The 19,022-nt window shown below is 44.2% G+C and overlaps 6 protein-coding genes across 9 annotated transcripts; 3 read left to right on the top strand and 3 right to left on the bottom strand.

Annotated features, from left to right (window-relative positions):
* Window positions 1–199: 199 nt before the first annotated feature.
* Window positions 200–1,171, top strand: LOC6605029 (40S ribosomal protein S17). The gene is made up of 3 exons (XM_002029836.2): window positions 200–305; window positions 640–791; window positions 851–1,171. The coding sequence occupies exons 1-3, from the start codon at window positions 303–305 to the stop codon at window positions 1,089–1,091; spliced, it is 396 nt and encodes a 131-aa protein (XP_002029872.1). The 5' UTR covers window positions 200–302; the 3' UTR covers window positions 1,092–1,171.
* A 116-nt stretch (window positions 1,172–1,287) lies between these two features.
* Window positions 1,288–2,956, bottom strand: LOC6605028 (SHC-transforming protein 4). The gene is made up of 2 exons (XM_002029835.2): window positions 2,637–2,956; window positions 1,288–2,574 (listed from the first exon to the last, which is right to left on the bottom strand). Exons 1-2 carry the CDS (start codon window positions 2,816–2,818, stop codon window positions 1,527–1,529), a joined length of 1,230 nt encoding a protein of 409 aa, XP_002029871.1. The 5' UTR covers window positions 2,819–2,956; the 3' UTR covers window positions 1,288–1,526.
* Window positions 2,957–3,219: 263 nt separating this feature from the next.
* LOC6605026 (alpha-tubulin N-acetyltransferase 1) lies at window positions 3,220–16,267 on the top strand. 3 transcript variants are annotated; one of them, XM_032718376.1, is made up of 7 exons: window positions 3,220–3,767; window positions 10,635–10,818; window positions 10,914–11,069; window positions 11,182–11,562; window positions 12,097–12,259; window positions 14,434–14,492; window positions 15,117–16,267. In XM_032718376.1, exons 2-7 carry the CDS (start codon window positions 10,712–10,714, stop codon window positions 15,634–15,636), a joined length of 1,386 nt encoding a protein of 461 aa, XP_032574267.1. In that variant the 5' UTR covers window positions 3,220–3,767; window positions 10,635–10,711; the 3' UTR covers window positions 15,637–16,267. The 3 variants fall into 3 exon arrangements, 2 of the variants coding, with proteins under 2 accessions (XP_032574267.1, XP_032574268.1); XR_004361736.1 differs by lacking the exon at window positions 15,117–16,267 and adding an exon at window positions 14,604–15,040 and having other exon boundaries at window positions 3,221–3,767; window positions 12,097–12,282; XM_032718377.1 differs by lacking the exon at window positions 15,117–16,267 and adding an exon at window positions 14,604–15,040 and having other exon boundaries at window positions 3,223–3,767.
* Window positions 5,499–6,786, bottom strand: LOC6605027 (phosphoserine phosphatase). Its single transcript, XM_002029834.2, has one exon. It carries the CDS (start codon window positions 6,478–6,480, stop codon window positions 5,668–5,670), a length of 813 nt encoding a protein of 270 aa, XP_002029870.1. The 5' UTR covers window positions 6,481–6,786; the 3' UTR covers window positions 5,499–5,667.
* On the top strand, window positions 12,339–14,164 carry LOC6605025 (mediator of RNA polymerase II transcription subunit 15). Its single transcript, XM_002029832.2, has 4 exons — window positions 12,339–12,806; window positions 12,866–12,973; window positions 13,027–13,638; window positions 13,706–14,164. The coding sequence occupies exons 1-4, from the start codon at window positions 12,723–12,725 to the stop codon at window positions 13,943–13,945; spliced, it is 1,044 nt and encodes a 347-aa protein (XP_002029868.2). The 5' UTR covers window positions 12,339–12,722; the 3' UTR covers window positions 13,946–14,164.
* LOC6605023 (cleavage and polyadenylation specificity factor subunit 5) lies at window positions 16,248–18,830 on the bottom strand. Of its 2 annotated transcripts, XM_032718385.1 has the most exons (5): window positions 18,451–18,829; window positions 18,129–18,393; window positions 17,889–18,054; window positions 16,541–16,655; window positions 16,248–16,485 (listed from the first exon to the last, which is right to left on the bottom strand). In XM_032718385.1, the coding sequence occupies exons 1-5, from the start codon at window positions 18,594–18,596 to the stop codon at window positions 16,464–16,466; spliced, it is 714 nt and encodes a 237-aa protein (XP_032574276.1). In that variant the 5' UTR covers window positions 18,597–18,829; the 3' UTR covers window positions 16,248–16,463. The 2 variants fall into 2 exon arrangements, with proteins under 2 accessions (XP_032574276.1, XP_002029866.1); XM_002029830.2 differs by lacking the exons at window positions 16,248–16,485; window positions 16,541–16,655 and adding an exon at window positions 17,614–17,716 and having other exon boundaries at window positions 18,451–18,830.
* Between the last annotated feature and the right edge of the window lie 192 nt (window positions 18,831–19,022).

Below are 19,022 nucleotides of genomic sequence, written 5' to 3'. Positions count from 1 at the left end.
CTAATAGTCTCCATTAAAATGTTTAGTCCAAAAATGCGGCTTTTGTTAAATGATGTTTACTAAGGTTAAAGTCCTCGCTTATTTCTATCCAATTCATCAACCTGAGGAATTTCCATGTTTATGGTATATTTGCGGTATATTTTAGTATGTTTTTCACACAACCACCCTGGTCACACGGCATCCTTCTTTTTCTTTCGTTTCCGGCGAGGTATGTGCACAAATTTTGTTTCTCCACGTTTTTCTTAAAAATAATTGCTTATTTCTCATTTTAGCGGTGATTAAAATATCCATCGAGCAACATAATGGTACGTAGCAACGAAAAACTGGCTGAAGTCGAATCAAAAAGCGGTCAAACAAGCATAAAACGGCAACGACAGCCGCTTGTCCCACGTGCATAGTGCCAATTTTGTTACCCCAAAAGCAATTATTTGTATCCGGCGTCTTAAAACCGTCCTAAATATCAATACCAAAAACCTATTCAAACGGAAACTTTAGAAGAAACCTAAACTATAACCAAGTGAAGGCCTCTTACATTAAAAAACCTCGAAAAATGCCGCAACTATCTCAGAAAACTATCGCAAAGATACAACAAAATGAATTGAACTATCGTGATACTAACCATTTTATCAACTACCACAGGGTCGCGTACGAACCAAGACGGTGAAGAAGGCCGCTAAGGTCATCATCGAGAAGTACTACACTCGCCTGACGTTGGACTTCCACACCAACAAGCGCATCTGCGAGGAGGTGGCCATCATCCCCACCAAGCCCCTGCGCAACAAGATTGCCGGGTAAGTGCCGCTCAAATCTCGTTAGTGAGTGGATCTATAACCCCCAAATTTCTTTCTAGCTATGTCACCCATTTGATGGGCCGTCTGCGTCACTCCCAGGTGCGTGGTATCTCCATCAAGTTGCAGGAGGAGGAGCGTGAGCGTCGCGACAACTACGTCCCGGCCGTCTCCGCTCTGGAGCAGGACATCATCGAGGTCGACGCCGACACCAAGGAGATGTTGAAGCTTCTGGACTTCCACAACATCCGTGGCCTGCAGCTCACCCAGCCCAACACCAACAACTTTGGTCGTCGCAACTAAGATTTGTATAGCGCGTAGATGATGATGTTCTGATTTGCATGGGATCACAATAAATTTGTGTGAAGTGCATTTAAAGTGTATGTTTTTGTGTTTCTATTATGCGTATTCGATTGAAAAATATCCCATGTGAACATCGTTTCCAAAGTGGCTCACCAGGCAGGAAACTCGGTCAAAATTCAATAACCCCAAGTCTGTGTTCCGTTTATCATCTTTATTCGCATTCGAATGGAAAATACTGTAGACACGCACATATTTGTAAATATGTTTATATTCAATCCATAAATATATGGGTTCGTTTTTATACAGACGATATATAAAAGATATTCTACGAGTGCACAATATTTAAATCTAATCGTGTACGCTGATGCCAGTATATATAATTATTTGTTATGTATATGATGGGTGGTAGCTACACGTATGATTGTGCCCTCCGGTTCAGGAAGATGCTGATGTAATGGGCGACGCAGCCTGATCCTGCTGTGGTCTTCGCACCGGATTACGCAAGACCAGCTCGGAATCCTCCGAAATGATGGGCAGCGCGTGTGCCCAGTGGTAGTTGATCAGATGGCTAATGCTGTCGAAGATGCGATCTTTGGTTCGGACCACGCCCTCGGGATCGATGAGAAGCAGATGCTTGGGCGTCTTGCCCTCTAATCCGGTTAGTACGTACTGGCCCCGCTTTCCCTGTGACTCGCGCACCAGAAAGTCGCCGTCCTGCTGCAGCAAGCGCTCCGATATTGGTCTGGATATGCCCGCATGGAACCACACCTCCGCTGTGAGCGGGCATTGCGGTCCGTCGAATACATCGCGAACAGAGGGCAAAACAGAATTGGCAGCTGTGGTCGCTTGGAGAGGATCAAAGTGACCTAACTTATTGGTCGTTTGATCGGGAGGCGGGGAGTTGAGGTCGATGAGGTTGCTGCTCAGGCGATCGCGTGACTTCTTCAGATTCAGTTGTGCCACACGAGGCGCATGCGGATGGAGAGGCTGCTGCACCTGCTGTTGTTGTGGTTCCGGCACTTCTGGTGGCAGCTTGTTTGGCAAATCGTTGTAGTACTCCTTCACATTCTCCTTGCAGCTTTGATTGATGTTGCAATCCGTCGAGGGATCATTGAGCCTACTTAGAGCGTTGAAGCGCAAGGCAAAAGCCTTGCCAATGGTCACTATTAGATCCTCGCTTTGGCCGCCAGCGCATTCTAGGACATAACACGCCCGCCATTCATCCTCGTTCTTGGCTATGTATGCGAGGAAGTCGAGGGTGTCATTGTCACCGCCGGAGGCGAACGATATGCGCGGCATATTGTGATTGGCTATAACCTCGCCCGTTTCCACGTTGCTCAGCGACAGAGCTCGGCTCGATACATTAATGATGATGTTGGTGCCGGCGTGCTGCATGCTGGGTCGATCCGATATGAAGTTGGTTAGTCTCCGCTTGCCAGCAGACTTTAAACCGGCCGCCTCGCAAACTCGATTGATGCACTCTCTGAATGCAAAGGCGAACAAACATGATAATACTGCTGTGACTCATGGCTATTGCTCACTTACCGCGCCAGCTGCGTACGGGTCTCGAAGTCCAGGGATTTCATTGAGGTCTTGACCTCAACGCATCCCGTGTACCGCACGTTGAATGCAACACCCACGCCCATTATGACGTCGTCCGGATAGATGCAGCCGTCGCTGGTTGTCCCGGAACCGCTCCGGTTACCGGCATCGCCATTCTTCGGCATTTGTGCGGTGGCTGTGGGCGTGTGGCAGCGATTTGGCTTCCTGCTGGTCCTTTTTCCGCAGCTGTAGGCGGCTGCAAGCCTTTGTTATTAGTAATTCGGATATTACTGAAGGTGGGACCGTATTCGCGAAAGTGTGGCCGTACTACAGCGCTGGAAGTGTGACCGCAGCTAGCAGGCATATCGATAGTTGGTCAGTGGTGGAGCTTAAAGGGGGTTCTAATGAGCTTATCATTTCAATAATGCAAAAGAAGATATAAAAATTCAACTAAGAATGCTAGTTGCTTGGATTACGTTACTCAAATTTTATTATATTGAAAATATTGGAACTGTCACTTATGAAGACTCCCATACCTAACCTATCGATTGACCCGTCACCAGTTTGCCATCTCTATGTGGCAAGCCAAAGCTTCGCCTGACTCCAAAGAAAACTTCACCCCCAAAAATCTGTGCTCGCCGCAAACGATGTTCAGTTACTAACCAACTTTCGCGCAATATCCACACGTCACGGCTACGGCCACAAGTCATCCGGTTCTTTACTACGATTCCCAAAGCGGCGCGTATACATACACAAACAAACAAAAGCAACAAACCGCGGCGAATTACCAGGTGTGTGGAATTCTGTTTTAAAGCAAAACAAATAGTAAAAAACAGAAATAAGAAAGGCTCGCCAATTTTCAACGGCGTTTTTTTTTGGGTTCAATTTGAGACAAAATTTAAAATCAATAAAACAAGACAAACCCCCGCCCCGCCGACGTGTGAGTGAGTGAGATACATAGCTACGACCAAATAGCAACGCGCAGCATCCGTAAGCATCCGAAAATTGCAGCGGAAAAGCCGGAGTAGTGCATTCGCCGTGTCACTGGAAACTGGAACGCGAATCCGTGAAATATTTCGATTACCAAGCCCAATCCCTCCGAGGCCGTTGTGTTTAACCGTTCCAAGCGTTGCGGTAAGTCTACTTCGTCAAGCTTTCTGTTTACGTTTATGCCAGTTTTTCATACCCATTTCCATTCCGCTGCCCACCGCTTTCGTGCCGCTGCCTTGTGGCTCAGTGGGCACATAAATAAAACATCTTTACGTCATGCGACGGGCTCTGAAGTCATGACCAGTAGACAAAGACACCAGCGGCCACGCAGAAATGGCTAAGAAGCGCCTCATTTGCATGGCATCCACGATTGTACAGAATGGAACTTCTATTGGGTCTGCACTCCCCTCAAGTGTGGCTATTTTCCAAAATCCACGTCATTTAATTGGCATCCACAGTGGAACATCCACTAGAGAAAATAAATAATAAATTTGAACTTTTAACTATTTAGATAAAATAACGTATAATGAGAATTGTTGTGAAAAAACTTCAGAAACTATTCTACATACACCTTAACTTCAGAAGGGCTTCTTTATAGAATCCCTACTGTAGTGCCCAAATTGAGTGATTTAAATTCACTTGGGCTGCAGGGCCTTTTAAGCCCAGTTCATTAGGATGGTGATATCATCGGCGGTTGCTTTCTTCCCGTTCTGCGTTCGAATGCAGCCTTAATTCACGCCCCTATGCCGTTCAAACGGCAGTCGAATCACGCCTAATATGGTCCACATTTAAGCTGGCTCAAAGCGTTTCCCGCCGCCAATTAAACACGATGACGTTGACCGCCAAACCGCCCGTACCATTCATGGTTTACCGCCCAATGCTGGCACCCACGCTTCGGCCTTGCCTTTGTTTTTGCTTGCCAACTGTTTTAACTCCGCTGGAGTCGATTACAGCAATTGATAATTGCCGCAGAGGCGTTGTTTTTTGGTTTTTAACGGCCTTTTGAGCCGCCAATTGCTGGCACCTTCCTTGCTAAAATCGAAAGGAAATCAAGCTTGGGCAATTAAACAGCTGGTCTTCAATCTCAAGTAAAGCAACAAATTTAATGTTTAAAAACTGAATGAGTTTTGCTACAAATGTCCATATGCCTAATAAAAATTCTCCCATTGTCGAGGTAGCTTTCAATTTGGCTTCAATCCATAAAGAATTTCATTTATCCAAAATTTTGAAAGTTGAAATCTGGAATCGGCTGCCCACTAATTATTTATTTTCCCACGACCCCTCACCTTTCAGTCCATTGTTATCATTTTATTCTGGTATGTAGATATAATAGGCTTATAGACTTACTGGTTTCGAAAGACGTCAGAAGTCGAAAGTAAATTCGTCATGAAAAGTGGATTTGTTTTATTGTTGTAACCTAATGGGCTATTATTGCAACTGCTAATTGCTCTGCAAGGCTGCGTTTAAAACATTTAGGCTTTAATTGGTTGCCGGCTATAAGACATCAAAAACTATAAAGTTTTGTACTATTCAATTCAGTAATACCCACAATCAAAAATTCCAATAAAGTATACAACATGCAATTCAATAGAAAAATTAATGTTTTATTTAATAAAGTAATTTGTATTGAAACATTTATTTAAACTTTTGTTGTTGTTTTTTTCATTTTCATTCGCCATAAATTTGTATATATACATATATTATGTGCATGGAAATTCTTTAAATTGAATAAATTGCTTACAGTTGGATGCCAAAGCTTGAACTGTTCATTAGCATAAAGGCGCACCCTGTATTTTTACAACTTCTGTTGATTCACTAACAGTGCGCGCTTAACATGCTCTGTTAAGTTAACAGTTACAAAGTTGATTTCACTTGTTCGTTTTCCATTATTTTACTATCGCTTTTTATTCTTGTTTAATTACGAACTAACGTATATATTATTACACACATACTTGGGCATAAACATGTGCATCACTACGAGCTATAACACGTTGATTTCAAATACTAAATTCACCACTCCCCCACCGCCTTACTTATACGTATCTCACTGCCCCATCAGCTGCTCAAAGTCCGTTACGTAATACTGTGCACGGCGATAGACCTCCGGCCGCACGACATTGCCACCGAAACCTATAAAGTAGTTGGCTGGCGGTACGGCCTCCAGATCGGTGGCTCCATCGCCGATCATGGTGATTAGGGAATCGTCGTTATTCTCCTTCCTTATCAGGGCGATGGCCTCTGCCTTTCCGCCGGAACGCGAAGTGGGCTGGTTGATATCAAAGCTATCATAGTCGCCCAGATAATCGAAAAGCATCTTGTTGGCATAGACATTTTTCAGGGGAATACCCAATTCATTGGCCACGGGCGCAATTAGGCAATCGAATCCGCCGGAGATCAAGTAAACCTGTTTGCCCTCCGCCTTCAAATGGCTGAAGAAACGTTTCACGTTTTTGCTCAGTGTACTGGGTCGCTCCTGGATAAAATCCCTCACTTGCTGCTGTGTCGGTCGTATGATGTTCAAGCGGATTTTGAGGGCATCCTGGAAGGTCATGGCACCGCCCATCGCCTCCTTGGTAACGCGAGCCACCTCACTTCCCTTGCCACAATATTCGGCCAGTTCGTCGATGCCCTCCTCGCAAATCACCGTGGAGTCCACATCGAAACAGACGATCTGCGACTGCTGGATGACCTTGGCCGCCAGCTGGGGCTGCTTGGGCGGTGTTATGGCCGAGGCCACAGTGGTTTTGGCCGCGCCATCGGTGGTGCCATTGCCATTGCAATTCAGCTGCTTGGCCAGCAGATTATGGCCATTTGTGGCTGCTGCAGGACGCGCCAAACTCAATACGGAACCGCTCATCTTGACCGGCGAACACGTTGTGATTTTTGGAAGGGGTTTAAGTTTTGACTTTTCGTTTAACGTTTGGCGTAAAAGCTTCGGCTGTGTTTGGTGCCCAAAATTTTCCACTGCTTCTCTTTTTGTGTATCCCTTATATCTTGTGCTTTTTTGTTGTGTATGTTTTCTCGTTTCTTTTTGCACACGCGCTTCGCGTTGCGGGCCAGCTGTTATTTGTTTTTGTTTGATAAGTGGTTACGGTTTGTGTGTGCCAGCGGGTTTTCCTTAGTCAAACTGCTCGCGATGACTGATTTTTCACAAGTGACTCAAAAACAGTCGATCGCTCTTTTAAGAAAACCCGCTCAACGCACACAAAAGCGGTTTCTCTCTTTTTGTCGTTCTCTCTTTTCACACTGACCACACGGAACGAAAAAATGATTACCGACCACACGGAAAGAAAAATGTATGTCCAGACGAAACTATTTTTGTCGAACTAGATGATTTGCATAACAATTTTAAGCTCAACAAATTCAATTCAAATCGAAATACCAATAATTGTAATTCATTCTTACAAAATGTACCGGCAGTTGATTTCTTTTCAGTGTAGCGATCGAACGATAAGCATTACTAGTGTGCGAGTGTGAGAAAAATGCCTTTTTGTTACAAACTCCCAAACGTTTTCGTTTTTCGGTCAGTTAAGAAGACTTCCAGAATACCCTTACTTCTATGGTTTATATTTTTATCCGCGAATTACACTCAATTTTCATTTAATCAGTTTCAATTGAGAGAGAATTGGTTTAGGGGGAACGTGAACCTTTGATCCCAACATGTGCTGCATGAATGCGACAATGTCTGCTTATCACAAAATATATAAACAATAGGAACAATTATGGTTGAGCTGTCATTAAACTCGCGACACTCGAGTGCTTAGAAGAACCGCCTAGAACCAGATTTTCCAGCAGGAGACCGGGTTCTGGGTCCAGACATCGAAAGACTACCTCAAAAATTATCGACAAACAAATAACAAGTGTGGCATTTATGACCCCGGTTCTAGAAATGATGTCTGGTAAAATCCGAACACGGGCGCATGGTGCTTATCACTTTCAAAACGAAGTGTACTTTTTGCGTCTGATTGATCCCCCCTGTTTCCAATACATTCTTTTTTGCATTAATGCTTAATCATTGATGTGGAAAATAACCGAAATCTCAGCTGATTAACGCTGGTGTAAGCCTTAGGTTTTTTTTTAAATCGGCTAGACTTATATTTAAACTGTTCCAGTCCGACATTCTGATGCAATTTATAGCTACTGTTGCAGTGTCATAGGCTTTCATGTAAGGTGAAGTATCTTTTCTCAATTTTCTCTCCGGACATTCATGATTTGACTTTTGAGCCTCCGGTAATTAGATACAAATCAACAACAAAACCGAGGGGCGTGCAATTGCAAGTGGCAAAAACAACAATGACGGCTGTAAATGCAATTCTCTCTGCGGTTTCTTGTTTTTGTTATCGTTGCTATGGCACTTTTTTCGCAATTGTAGAATAACAAGTTGTTTTGATCGTTTGCGATCGTTCCGTTCGTGGTAAACAGCTCAAAAACAACAAAAAGTTAACTGCGGCTAGACCGCAATAAGTATTCCAATGCCACGTTATCGATAACGATAAACAATTCATTGCGTGCAATGCGTGCATGTGCATGTTTGAACATGTTCTCATGCATATTTAAAGCTTACTTCGTCCAACGACTTCCACTAAACAAAGCCGTAAACAGTTGACTGCTTTTAATTGCCGTTGCCTTGAGCGACCAAATAACCAAAGAAGGAAGAAAAATCCAAGGGAATAACGGCTCCGACCACACCTGTACCTTTACCTGAGCCTGTCAGCGGCTGCGGCACCTGTCGTTTCCCGTTATTTTTTGTTTTACCTTGGCAACTCGTTTTGGGTTTTGGGTGTACCTTTCGGTTCTGCATTTATCGATTGACCTTGTTGCTGCATAAATTTCCAAACGAGTCCGTTTCCATTTTGTATATGTACATACTTTCCCTGGACATACAAACTAAATAGAGGTAGGCTCGTCACCTGATCCGGACCGCATGGCAAAGTATCCGAGCTGACTAATTTATTATGCCCATTGAGTGCCCGTCGCGATAATGGTTCTAATTCACAAAAAATTCGTTGAGCAGTCGAAACTCTTAATCTCGAACAACTAAAGACCATTAAAAGTTTGAACTATTAGTTTGTTGGCATTTCAGAATAATCTAAATTTTTTGTTGCCTACTTTCTAACACATCGTTTTGAATGGGCTTTTCATAGAGGTAATAATGCTAGGATATCGAGCATGGAAGCATTTGTTTAAGAAACATTTCGACTTATAAACAGTTTACTGTACTTCCATATACACTGCGGTATTTGGCGAGTCAGTTGACAGCTGTTCTGTAATGGAGAACTTTGGCCACACCCCCAACTATTTCCGCCCACTTCCAGACCAAAATGCCGGGGGCTTGCATAATGACACGACACTTTGTGGGATTGTTTTTTTGCAGCCGACAGCTGATAGGCTCGGCTTAATGGCTATTATTCCAGACTGAAGGCTTGGCGAAATTGCTGTATTAGGCAGTTTAATCGGGAAATGACTATTTATATTTGGGTTGCCAATTGTCTGCACCTCTCGATTGATTTGTATTTTTTTTACTGCTGTTTCCATGCCGCATTGTTGTTTGTGCGCTGTCTACTGATTAACCGTTAAATTGAATGTGACGATCCCCCTTTCCTCTCTGACACTCGACTTGTTTACGGCTGCACGCGATTTTAATTCCGCTGATTAACTCTCTCACGCTCTCACATTCACAGCACACCTGCACGTACATGTATGTAAGTGGAAGAGAGTCAAGCTCACTTGACACATTTACAAGTGGAGCAAAAGGGGAGCACAAGAACTGCAGTCTCCCTCTTGCACTCACCCCTTAATGCGGAGCGTGGTTTTCTTTGTTGTTCTGGTTCTTTCGTTTTATGTCCTCTTGTATTTTTGTTTTGCATCGCTTGAGGTTGCTTCATAAACAGTTACAAAGTGGGCTGATTGTGTATGGCAACGTCAACGGTTGTGCACTGGAAAAATAAACAGCCATTGCAATAACAACAACAATGTAGGCCCCTTTGCTGGGGGCCATCAACATGTGCCACATACAGCCGATGTCGTGCAACTAGCACCCAAAAGCCAAAATATTTTTGATAAGTAATGCACCATTTTTTCGTCATATTCAAATTGAAATATCCAGATTGGTACCAAGATCTAAAAATTGTAACAAATTCTCCAAGTGTTAAAACGTTTTAAGCCTTAATTGGCCATACTTTTGTGGGCTATACTGTAAGTATTGTTGATATGTAAAAATGAAATGAAAACACGTCATTTGCGACGCTTTTCTGTTGCTATCGCACTGGAAACTCGGGCAGCGCTGCTGCGGCAGATAGTTTTAAGTTTAACTTTTCCCCCTGACAAAATCGTAACAAAGGGAAAAGTTTTGCTGCCCCGCCCCATCAAAGGTAATTACAATTGAAAGCTCTGCTCTGCGTTATCGCCGAGTTCGTTGCACTTGCGAATTAACAAAGGCAGTGGCGGCGGCATGCAAGCGACCAACGTTTCGTCCTGACAGCCATGCCCCATCGAAACGGAAGCCATATCCCTATTCCTGTCGCAAGGGATTCGCCGGCGAAACGCAACAGTTTCTATTGTAATCCGAGTCTAATGCACTGATTTAGGTCAACAGGCGGAGTCGGCAACAGCAGCAAAACAAATGCTTATGCCGATGGATTGCGCCCAAAAGTACACTCGCAGAAAAAGTCACAACTGTCTGTAAAGTAGGGAAATATATATTGAAAACAAGATTTGCATGTACTACTTATGTGTGATTCAATAAAATTTATGTTAGATTTAACATTTTTCATATAAGCCATCTAAATTTCTCTCTGTGTCCACGTGTGGGCTTGCATCTGCTGAATCATTGGCTATGGCAATAGCAATAATGACTGGCTTGATTGCATGTGCAGCGCTTCCCACACATCGGAATAGACAAAGCTGAAAGCCAAAGTGGGGTTTAATCGAGCGGCATCAGATAATCAAATTGTTTGCACACCGCTTTCGCAACGCTCCATTAAGTTCGCAATTCTCATTTTCCAATTTCAGGGCCTTTTAACCACATACATACACAAGCTTAGTGCCGCACACGGGGACCAAAAGAACAACAATCGGGGCGCAGCATAATGGTGGAGTTCCGCTTCGATATCAAGCCGCTGTTCGCGCAGCCAATCATCAAGGTGACATCCAATCTCCTGCCGAACACCTTTCGCGGCGATCGGCGTCAGTGTTTGTGAGTATTGAAATTGTACGCGGAGTGTGATCTTAATGGCTTTGATCCGACTAACCGATACACTTTCCACACTCACCCACGCATGTACGACGCAGAGATGCCACCACCAAGATGACGGAGATCATTGACAAGCTGGGACAGCTGTCGGCCACCTCGCAGGGACTCAGCAAGCCGGTGACCACCGCCCAGCGCCTGAGGATGTGCGACAATCAGACCATATATCTGCTGGCAGATAATGAGGCGGGTCACAAGTAAGTTATGCCAAGTAGGAAATATACCTCCTGATGATTAGAAGTGCCTTCAATATGAATGCCCCCCTTATGTAAATTAATTATAGTTAACGCAAGTTTTGACCTTTTCCAGTGGCGCCGTCTTAGGTCTGTTGAAGGTGGGCACCAAGAATCTCTATTTATTCGACGGAACCGGAAAGACGCGCATGGTGGAGCAGGCTCCATCCATTCTGGACTTCTATGTGCACGAGTCCCGTCAGCGTTCCGGACTGGGCAAGCGTCTCTTCCAAACGATGCTCAATGAAGAGCAGTGGACCGCAAGCAAGTGCTCGGTGGATCGGCCGTCGGAGAAGCTACTGTCCTTTCTCAGCAAGCATTACGGATTAAAGCGCATCATTCCGCAGGCGAACAATTTCGTGCTCTACGAGGGATTCTTTAACGATGGGGAATCGGGGAATGGAGATGGTAACGGTCATGATCACGGCACCCCGAATGGCCTGCACATCACAAACAGGTGAGCAGCGGATTGGGAGCACAGGAGGCGTCGCCCATCCTGATTTACCCGCCTTGCGCAGTCCGTGGCAATTAAGGCGTTGCTTTCGCCGCCGCAGGAAACATTTCACTTTCGGCCCCAGTGGGCCATTTCTTTTGGCCCCATTTGCATATCGTATGGAAATCGGACTTACGATTTGTTACTCCGTTTGTTTGTTTGTTTGCCGAAAGGAAGCCCGCCGATCGATAAAACGCGGTCGGATTTGATTAATAACATTGCTTTAATGGTGGCCTGTTGCTTGCTTACTTTGCTTTCATAAATTCTTTGTATACCATTTAAATATAGAAAATTACTAACAGAATGAATTCTTTTCATAATGTTAATCTTATAGCTTAGGTCTTCATTATGTTGTGGTTTTACCATGATCTATATATACAGAGATTATAATCTAGGCCATTCCTTATTCTAAATGACTAATGATGCTTAACTCTTTCTCCACATGAAACGCTAACTGTTAACCAATGATAACCAACGATAACACCACATCGACAACAGTCCTAACACACACCTCTTTGGCGCTACTTACCTGGGCGAGGATTCTAACCAGCGACGTGGTTCGCAGCAGCAGACAACACCGAATGCACGACTGCAGCAGATAACACAGATCTCTCCGTCCGGACGATATGGGGCTAAGCGTCCCACCTGCAGCATGGCAGAGGTACTGAGAGATGCTCCTCAAGCGTAAGGATATGGTGTCCATATATTTCGATCTTGTTGGTTTATATCATTCCGTTGAAATCTAAATATAATTATTTATTATTATAATAATCTAGAGTTAAGGAAATCAAGGGAATTGCCAGTTAATTGTTTAATTAGGAGACCCATTTTTTTTTGCTAGAAATCAAAAAGCATTGGGATGGAAAAACATAATCCTAGTTGGCCAAGCTCTCCAACTTTCGATCTGTCAGTTTCTAGATCCGAAAGCGACTGGGGATTTAGCTCAGTTTAAATTTATACATCCCAGCGGTCGGATAGCTCTTTCGACTTCCTTCCTGTATACAAAAATATATTTGTATTTTGTACACTTTTTTTTTTGTAACTGAAAAAAAATCATCAACTACTTTCCTCGCGATTTGTGCTGAATTTTTCGTGCGGCTTGCTAATTTCCAGTGATTTAATTTATGGATGCCAAACGTGGTAATGCCTCCGGGGCACGCCAAGTCGGTGGTGGTGGTGGTTATCATGCCTCCAAGACGAGCGTTGCTGTAAGTTGGTCGACTAACTAACACTCCTCGAGATGATGACTGAATAACTTGGTTTACAGTCACGCCATGCCGCTGGTGGTGGAGTAGCACCGGCAGTGGGTCGCAAGCAGGTCAGTCAGGTCAGCCTGACGCCCAGCCAGTCCAGGAATACCAATGCCAACGATAATGTAAGATGCTGCTTCACGCTTTCGGAATCATTAACCCAAACGATAAATCACAGCCTCGCAAGAGTCCATTGGACGCCCTAAGCCGCAGCGGCCCCGTACGCAATCAGAATCCCTTCCAGCGTCGCTCTGGATTGCAGGATGTCGATGAGGCTTTTTTGGCATCCAACGTTTTTGCTCGACCGTCCCGTGTCCGCCATTCTGGACTTGATCGAGAGAACATGCAACAGGCCGCAGTAGGAGGAGCAGCAGCTGGTGGACAGCAAGCATCGCCTCCCATTCCCACCCAGCAGCTGCATCAACAGCAGCAGCAGCAGCAGTATCAGCAGATACCCCCAGTGGATGCCGTGCCACAGCAGCAGATGGCTCCGCCGGCAGTGGTGCCCTCGCAGCAGCAAATGCAACAGCAATATGTGCAACAACCGGCTGCCGGTCAGCCGACACGCATGGATCCACCACCATCGGGACGAGCTCATGTCCATCAACAGCAAGTACCACATCAGCAGCAGCAGATGCAGCATCAGCAACAAATGCCACCGCAGACGGGCTACGAGCAGCAGCAGCAGCAGCAAGTGATTCAACCAGATGCACAAATGCATAATAAATATGTGAACCAGCAGCAGCAGCATCAGTTGCAGCCGCAACATCAGTCTCCTCTGAATGGATATGTAAATATTACTACATTTATAGACAATCTTCGAAGAGGTTAACCAACTACACACACCTGACCCACAGCCCTCTCAGCCGCCGAATGCGGTTGCTCCGCAGGCAACTATGCCAACCACCGGAGGAGCAGGAGCAGCACCAGCTCCAGGAGCAACTGGCGGCAGTAATGCACCCAGAGAAAACGCTGGTGGCTCCGCGGCACCGGCGGAAGCCGAGATGTGCACCACGTGCCCCAACTGCCAGACCACGATCTATTTAGTACGGTCCCCGGAACATGGACACGGCGATGCCGGCTTACCTGTCCAGTAAACGATTAAATCTCCGCCGAGTGAAATGCACCAAATTCTAAGTGCATACCTCTGTTCTTTCATCATGTTTTGTTTTAATGTATCGACAATTTCTGAAGGAAGCCCAACTTCAAAGAAGCTCCTTCTTTAAACTGGACTGTACTATAATATTGGGACGAATGTGTGTAAATTGAACGATTCCCAATAAAGAAATTAGAGAGTTGTAATTTAGCCCGTTAAATAGAGTGAGTGGTCCAATGAGGTGGGTGTATCAGCACCGAAATCTCGGGGGTTGATATTTTGGCTGCGTGCCGAGTGGCGGTTTTTCTTTGGGGTAACAAAAAGTGTATAATATATAGTATACATATTAAGTTGTAGAGCTGGCAATTAATAGGGAAACTCATTGAATTGTAGGGCCCACGAATGGGCGATTAATATAAGTTAATAGCCGGATCTTATCTGTAATTATTTTCACCTCGAATTTGACCCAGTAAATTTCTCTATTTGCAGATAATTCATGCCGGCAACTCGAAGGGCGGAAAAGGCAATGGCAATGCAGAAGCAAACAGGTAAATGCGCTTAATTATTTAATTAAATAATATCAATTTCCATGGCATTATCATTTTGTGTGTATGGTCTTCATTTGGGTTTCATTTTGTTCTTTTTCGTTTGTCTTTCAGAATCAAATAGACAAAGCAAGAATTGCACACGGCTGCTTCACATAAAGAAATATAAATCGACACTAGATAAACTGTTATGTCACCTAAATAACCATTGTACAAAGCTTTGATTTTAGCCAATTATTTATATTTTCGCCTAGTTAATTTATATACAACCGATGAATTTACTTAATGTACAAGTACAAACAGAAGAAGCTGCACTTGCCGCATGCCACCACCCACCACCAACCTCCCACATTGCAACACAAGAAATAAAGAAAAATATGAAGAGTATCAGCCCACTAAATCGGATCCGTTACACAAGACACACGAAAATACCTGACAAATTGTGATTACAACATATATAACTTATCATTTAACATTTAACTACATACTTGTTGGTCGTAACTTATTTCGTTTTTTTCTCGAGCAATAAAATCAATTATATGAATTCAGTGTTTCTCAGTGCTGTTATTATATTGTAGTTGGTTAAGTAAAGACTGGTTTTAACCGCTTTGAAAACTCTTCCAACAGTGGCAATGGCAATCACGATATTGCAGAGATTGCCGAGCAACTGCAGCGCCAGAGCCTGGCCGACTTGGAAGCCAACAGCTATGAGCCGGAGCCAGAAGTTGAACCGGAGCCAGAGCCTGAGCCGGAACCCAAACCCGAACCGGAGGTGATAACGCCACCATCACCGCCGCCAAAGAGCCACACTCCGACTCCACCGTCCGTGCGATCGCCCGAGGTGGCCGAGAGCATTGTGGGCGACAACCGGAGAGCTCCGGCTTTCCAGCTGAGCAAGCAGCACACGGGCATGAAGAATCGCTCGTTTGGCGTCGGAATGGCCGTGATGCCCAGCAGCAAGATGGAGTTCGATCAGATGGAGCGCGAAGATTTCGGCGTTGTGAAGATCAACCGTCCGCCGGGTCATGAAGTCATCTCGCCGGGCCAGGACAATACGGATGCCATGTCCACCGTGTCCTCCGGCGGCGGCGGCCTCACCGATCAGGGCTACTACGATCTAAAGTTCTATCACAATAAGTTGTGGTGAAGAAGATCACAAACCAGAAGGCACCCAATATTTGCTAACATCTTTTGTACGTGTGGCATAAGCATAATTAAACAAAAATCTAATCTAGTCTGTAAGATTGTATTGTCTAATCAAAATAACACACCAAACGGTTCCTGTACTTCAGTTCGATGATTTCGTTGTGAGCTTCTTCTCCGACTTTTGTTGATTTGTTCATTTGTTACAAGCCACGCACTCCGAAGAGCATCCGTAAACTAAACTAGAGCCTCACAATTAAACGTTAACAATAGCAAATTGAAATGTACGTAGAGTAATTGCCGCCGGTACTGAGCTAGATAATTTTACAACACATACTCGTCTTTGGTTGAAAAGATCCTTTATTAATAATTTTGCTTTGTACTGTGGATTCGCAAGACCCCTTAATGTTATCCAGCCCGTGTGTATCTTCCAATTACAGAAAACGCGAATATTTCGAACAAATCTATGCCGAGTACATGCTATAGGGATAGCGCCAGTTGGCCAGAATGCATCTTCATAACTATACTCAACATTTCTTAAACATTGTCTAACATTTAGTTGATAGAACAAAACCCCCAACATGAAAATAGATATTAAAGATGAAGATATACAAATAAAGCACAAATTTTGTCGACTCTATTTGCCAAGTAAAAGGGCGTGGCTTTCCATTTTATCTGCAATACAATTATGTACGTTTACACACACACATTAAATGGAAATCTACGGGCTGATCTGTGGTGCTGAAATCAGTTAGGTAGCGCTATCGTTGGTGCTGCTGCTGCTGCTGATGCTTAACTATTGCTGGACGTGGGCTCCTCCTCCGTCTGCCCTTACATGTAGATAAAGTTGAATCTGCAGAGAAGAATGGGGTCAATCTATAAAATCCGAAATGCGTTTACTAACTTACCTGCAGAGGGCCTGCGGCAGAGATGAGATAATGGGTCCATACCCTTGCGAGTTGTCGTATAGCTCGAACAATGGCGCAGCAACAAGCTTATAATTTTTGGGTACAGCAAATAGTGCTAGATTACGGAAAACGATAGAGACAGAATTCATGTATGTAGAGATATCAACGAGCATTCAAATTCACAGGATATATCATCTAGGGGTATTACAATCGGTTGTACAATTTACATATTAAGAATCATTTCGCAGCCGTATGATATAAAGAGTCGTATGCGTTTCGTTTTACATTCATAGTTGGTTACGTTAGACTAATTAATTGGATTCGCTGCGACTTGCAAAGCATGACCGGCACTTTGCTGGCCCAGCGATGTCTCCTATTTTCAGTTATGAACATAATTTCAATTAAGAGCAACATTATACATGATAAGTGCGGTTCGACTTGTGCGCTGAAATGCTTCAACTGGTGGACAACATCAGTTCATTTCAGCGCACAGCGAATGCGTAAGCATTAGCAAGTAAGGGCCAAAAAAGGTATAAACAGTATTTGCTTGTGTTTACATAAACGAGTGCTTAATTTAAGGAGCGACTTGCGACCTGACTGCCCTGCATGCGTGCAAATCTGCAAAACACGCGAGATTTGGGCACATGACTGCGACAGCCAGCAACGTTACAATGCTCTTCTGCTGCCTGCCCGGTGGATTGGATTGCTTTCGATAAATACACAACAACCTTAAGATGAACAACACATGACACTTCACAAAAGTAAGAATAGAAACTAGGAAATAAATAAAATATGTAAATAGAAGGATAACATTGCTGCGCTCAGTCTCACAAGTATGTCGACATATTTACAAAATTAAGTACAAGAACAATCTTTGAATTTCGAATGATAAAAATCGAGAAATAACAAAATATGCCAACACTCAGTCCTGAGCAAAAATACAATTTGAATTCGATTTTCGACATGTTGTACAATTGGACTAGAATCAAAACTAACTAAGAAGTCGCCTGCGCCAGCTTTTGCGATCTGTTTGTTTCTTTTCTGTTTGATCTGTTCTGTTTGCTCGATTGTTGTTCAATGGCATTGGACTCTTGAGATTAGAGTTGGGTAGATACGACACACACGGCGCTAATGGAACTGCTCAGGGTACATCGTAACTGGCGTTCCCGTCCGTATCTAAACAGCATTGAAAAGATATGACATGAGGTTTGTTAGCGTATTCGGTTTTTGGCAAACAAAAACAATCTATAGGTTATATAAAGTACATGGAGAGATGGATATTCTGGATACACGGTGTGCTCTTTATACCTACGCGTAGGGACTTACAAAACGCCCTGCGGATATTTACCCTTTTCATGTAGCTGGACGAGGAACAGCCTCTTGTGCTCCTTGGGCTTGGTGATGTGCGGCGGAATGTATGGATATTGCGGTGGCTCAAAGTTCGGCCGCCACCAGTTCCCAATCGTGTCCTCAACAATCCACTCCTGCTTTACGCCGTCCTGACGACCCAGCGTCTACGAAATAAAAAAAAGTCGTGATAGTTAAGACCAAATAACAATGTTGAACTATAGCGCCATATTCGACTTACCTCGGATAGCAATCTCTTGAGGCCCTCGACCTCATCCTCGCCAGCGTTTAGCTCGCCACCGGGCAGTTTGAAGAACGTGGTGCCCAGCTGCAGGAGCAAGACATGTGGCAGTCCGTGCTCGTGGACAAGAAGCACTCCCTCGACGGAGCGCCGCATTCCGATCCGGTCGAACTCCTCGCGCATCCGCTGGAATCGGGATGGCACCGACGGATCCTTCTCAAAGAGCGGCTCCTTGGTGCCGAATGTGTAGTTCGTCAGAGGGTATCTGAAACAATCGATCCGTCTATCATGTGTGTCTATGAATGAAATGTGTTGTACCCACAAGTTGATGGTGCGATTGATGGTCAGCGCCTGGTTGGTGTACTTCTGGGTACCGTTGTTATTGCTGCTGGCTGCATCCGCTTGGCCTTGACTTCCGCGGCGCGGCCAACCGGAGCCCGATTTGTTTGAGACTTGCGAGGACGCCATTTTGTTATACACACACCCCTGTGGGAAAATTTGCGGGACAAGCTGGCCGACTTTCTACGAAATCCTTTGGTTGTGCGTTGAAAACTTGTCTTCCAATAATATTATAATGCTTAACTGTTTATTTAAAAGTTATACTATAAATGTAAACCACTTTTATGCCGCTTAATTACACTTTTCTGTCCAGCGCTTGTGCAAAAAAATTAACCGGCTGGACGAGGGCTGCCATTGAATTGATTGATGATGAGCAGAACTAGTTCGTTGAACTAGATTATGGAATTTACCGATTTCGTACTTCGTGTGAAGAAAACTTGTAATGACCTTTTGCTTAATATTTATTAAAAATTTTTTTAGTGTTTAACTTTATTTTTAAATGCAGTTTTTAATTATTGTTTGTTTACATACGTAACGACAGCCCTGGTGTTTCTG

This window comes from Drosophila sechellia, chromosome 3L (assembly GCF_004382195.2).
Source record: "Drosophila sechellia strain sech25 chromosome 3L, ASM438219v1, whole genome shotgun sequence".
Classification (NCBI taxonomy): domain Eukaryota; kingdom Metazoa; phylum Arthropoda; class Insecta; order Diptera; family Drosophilidae; genus Drosophila; species Drosophila sechellia.
The sequence above is the reverse complement of the archived record's forward strand: the minus strand, read 5'-3'. Positions and strand labels throughout refer to the sequence as shown.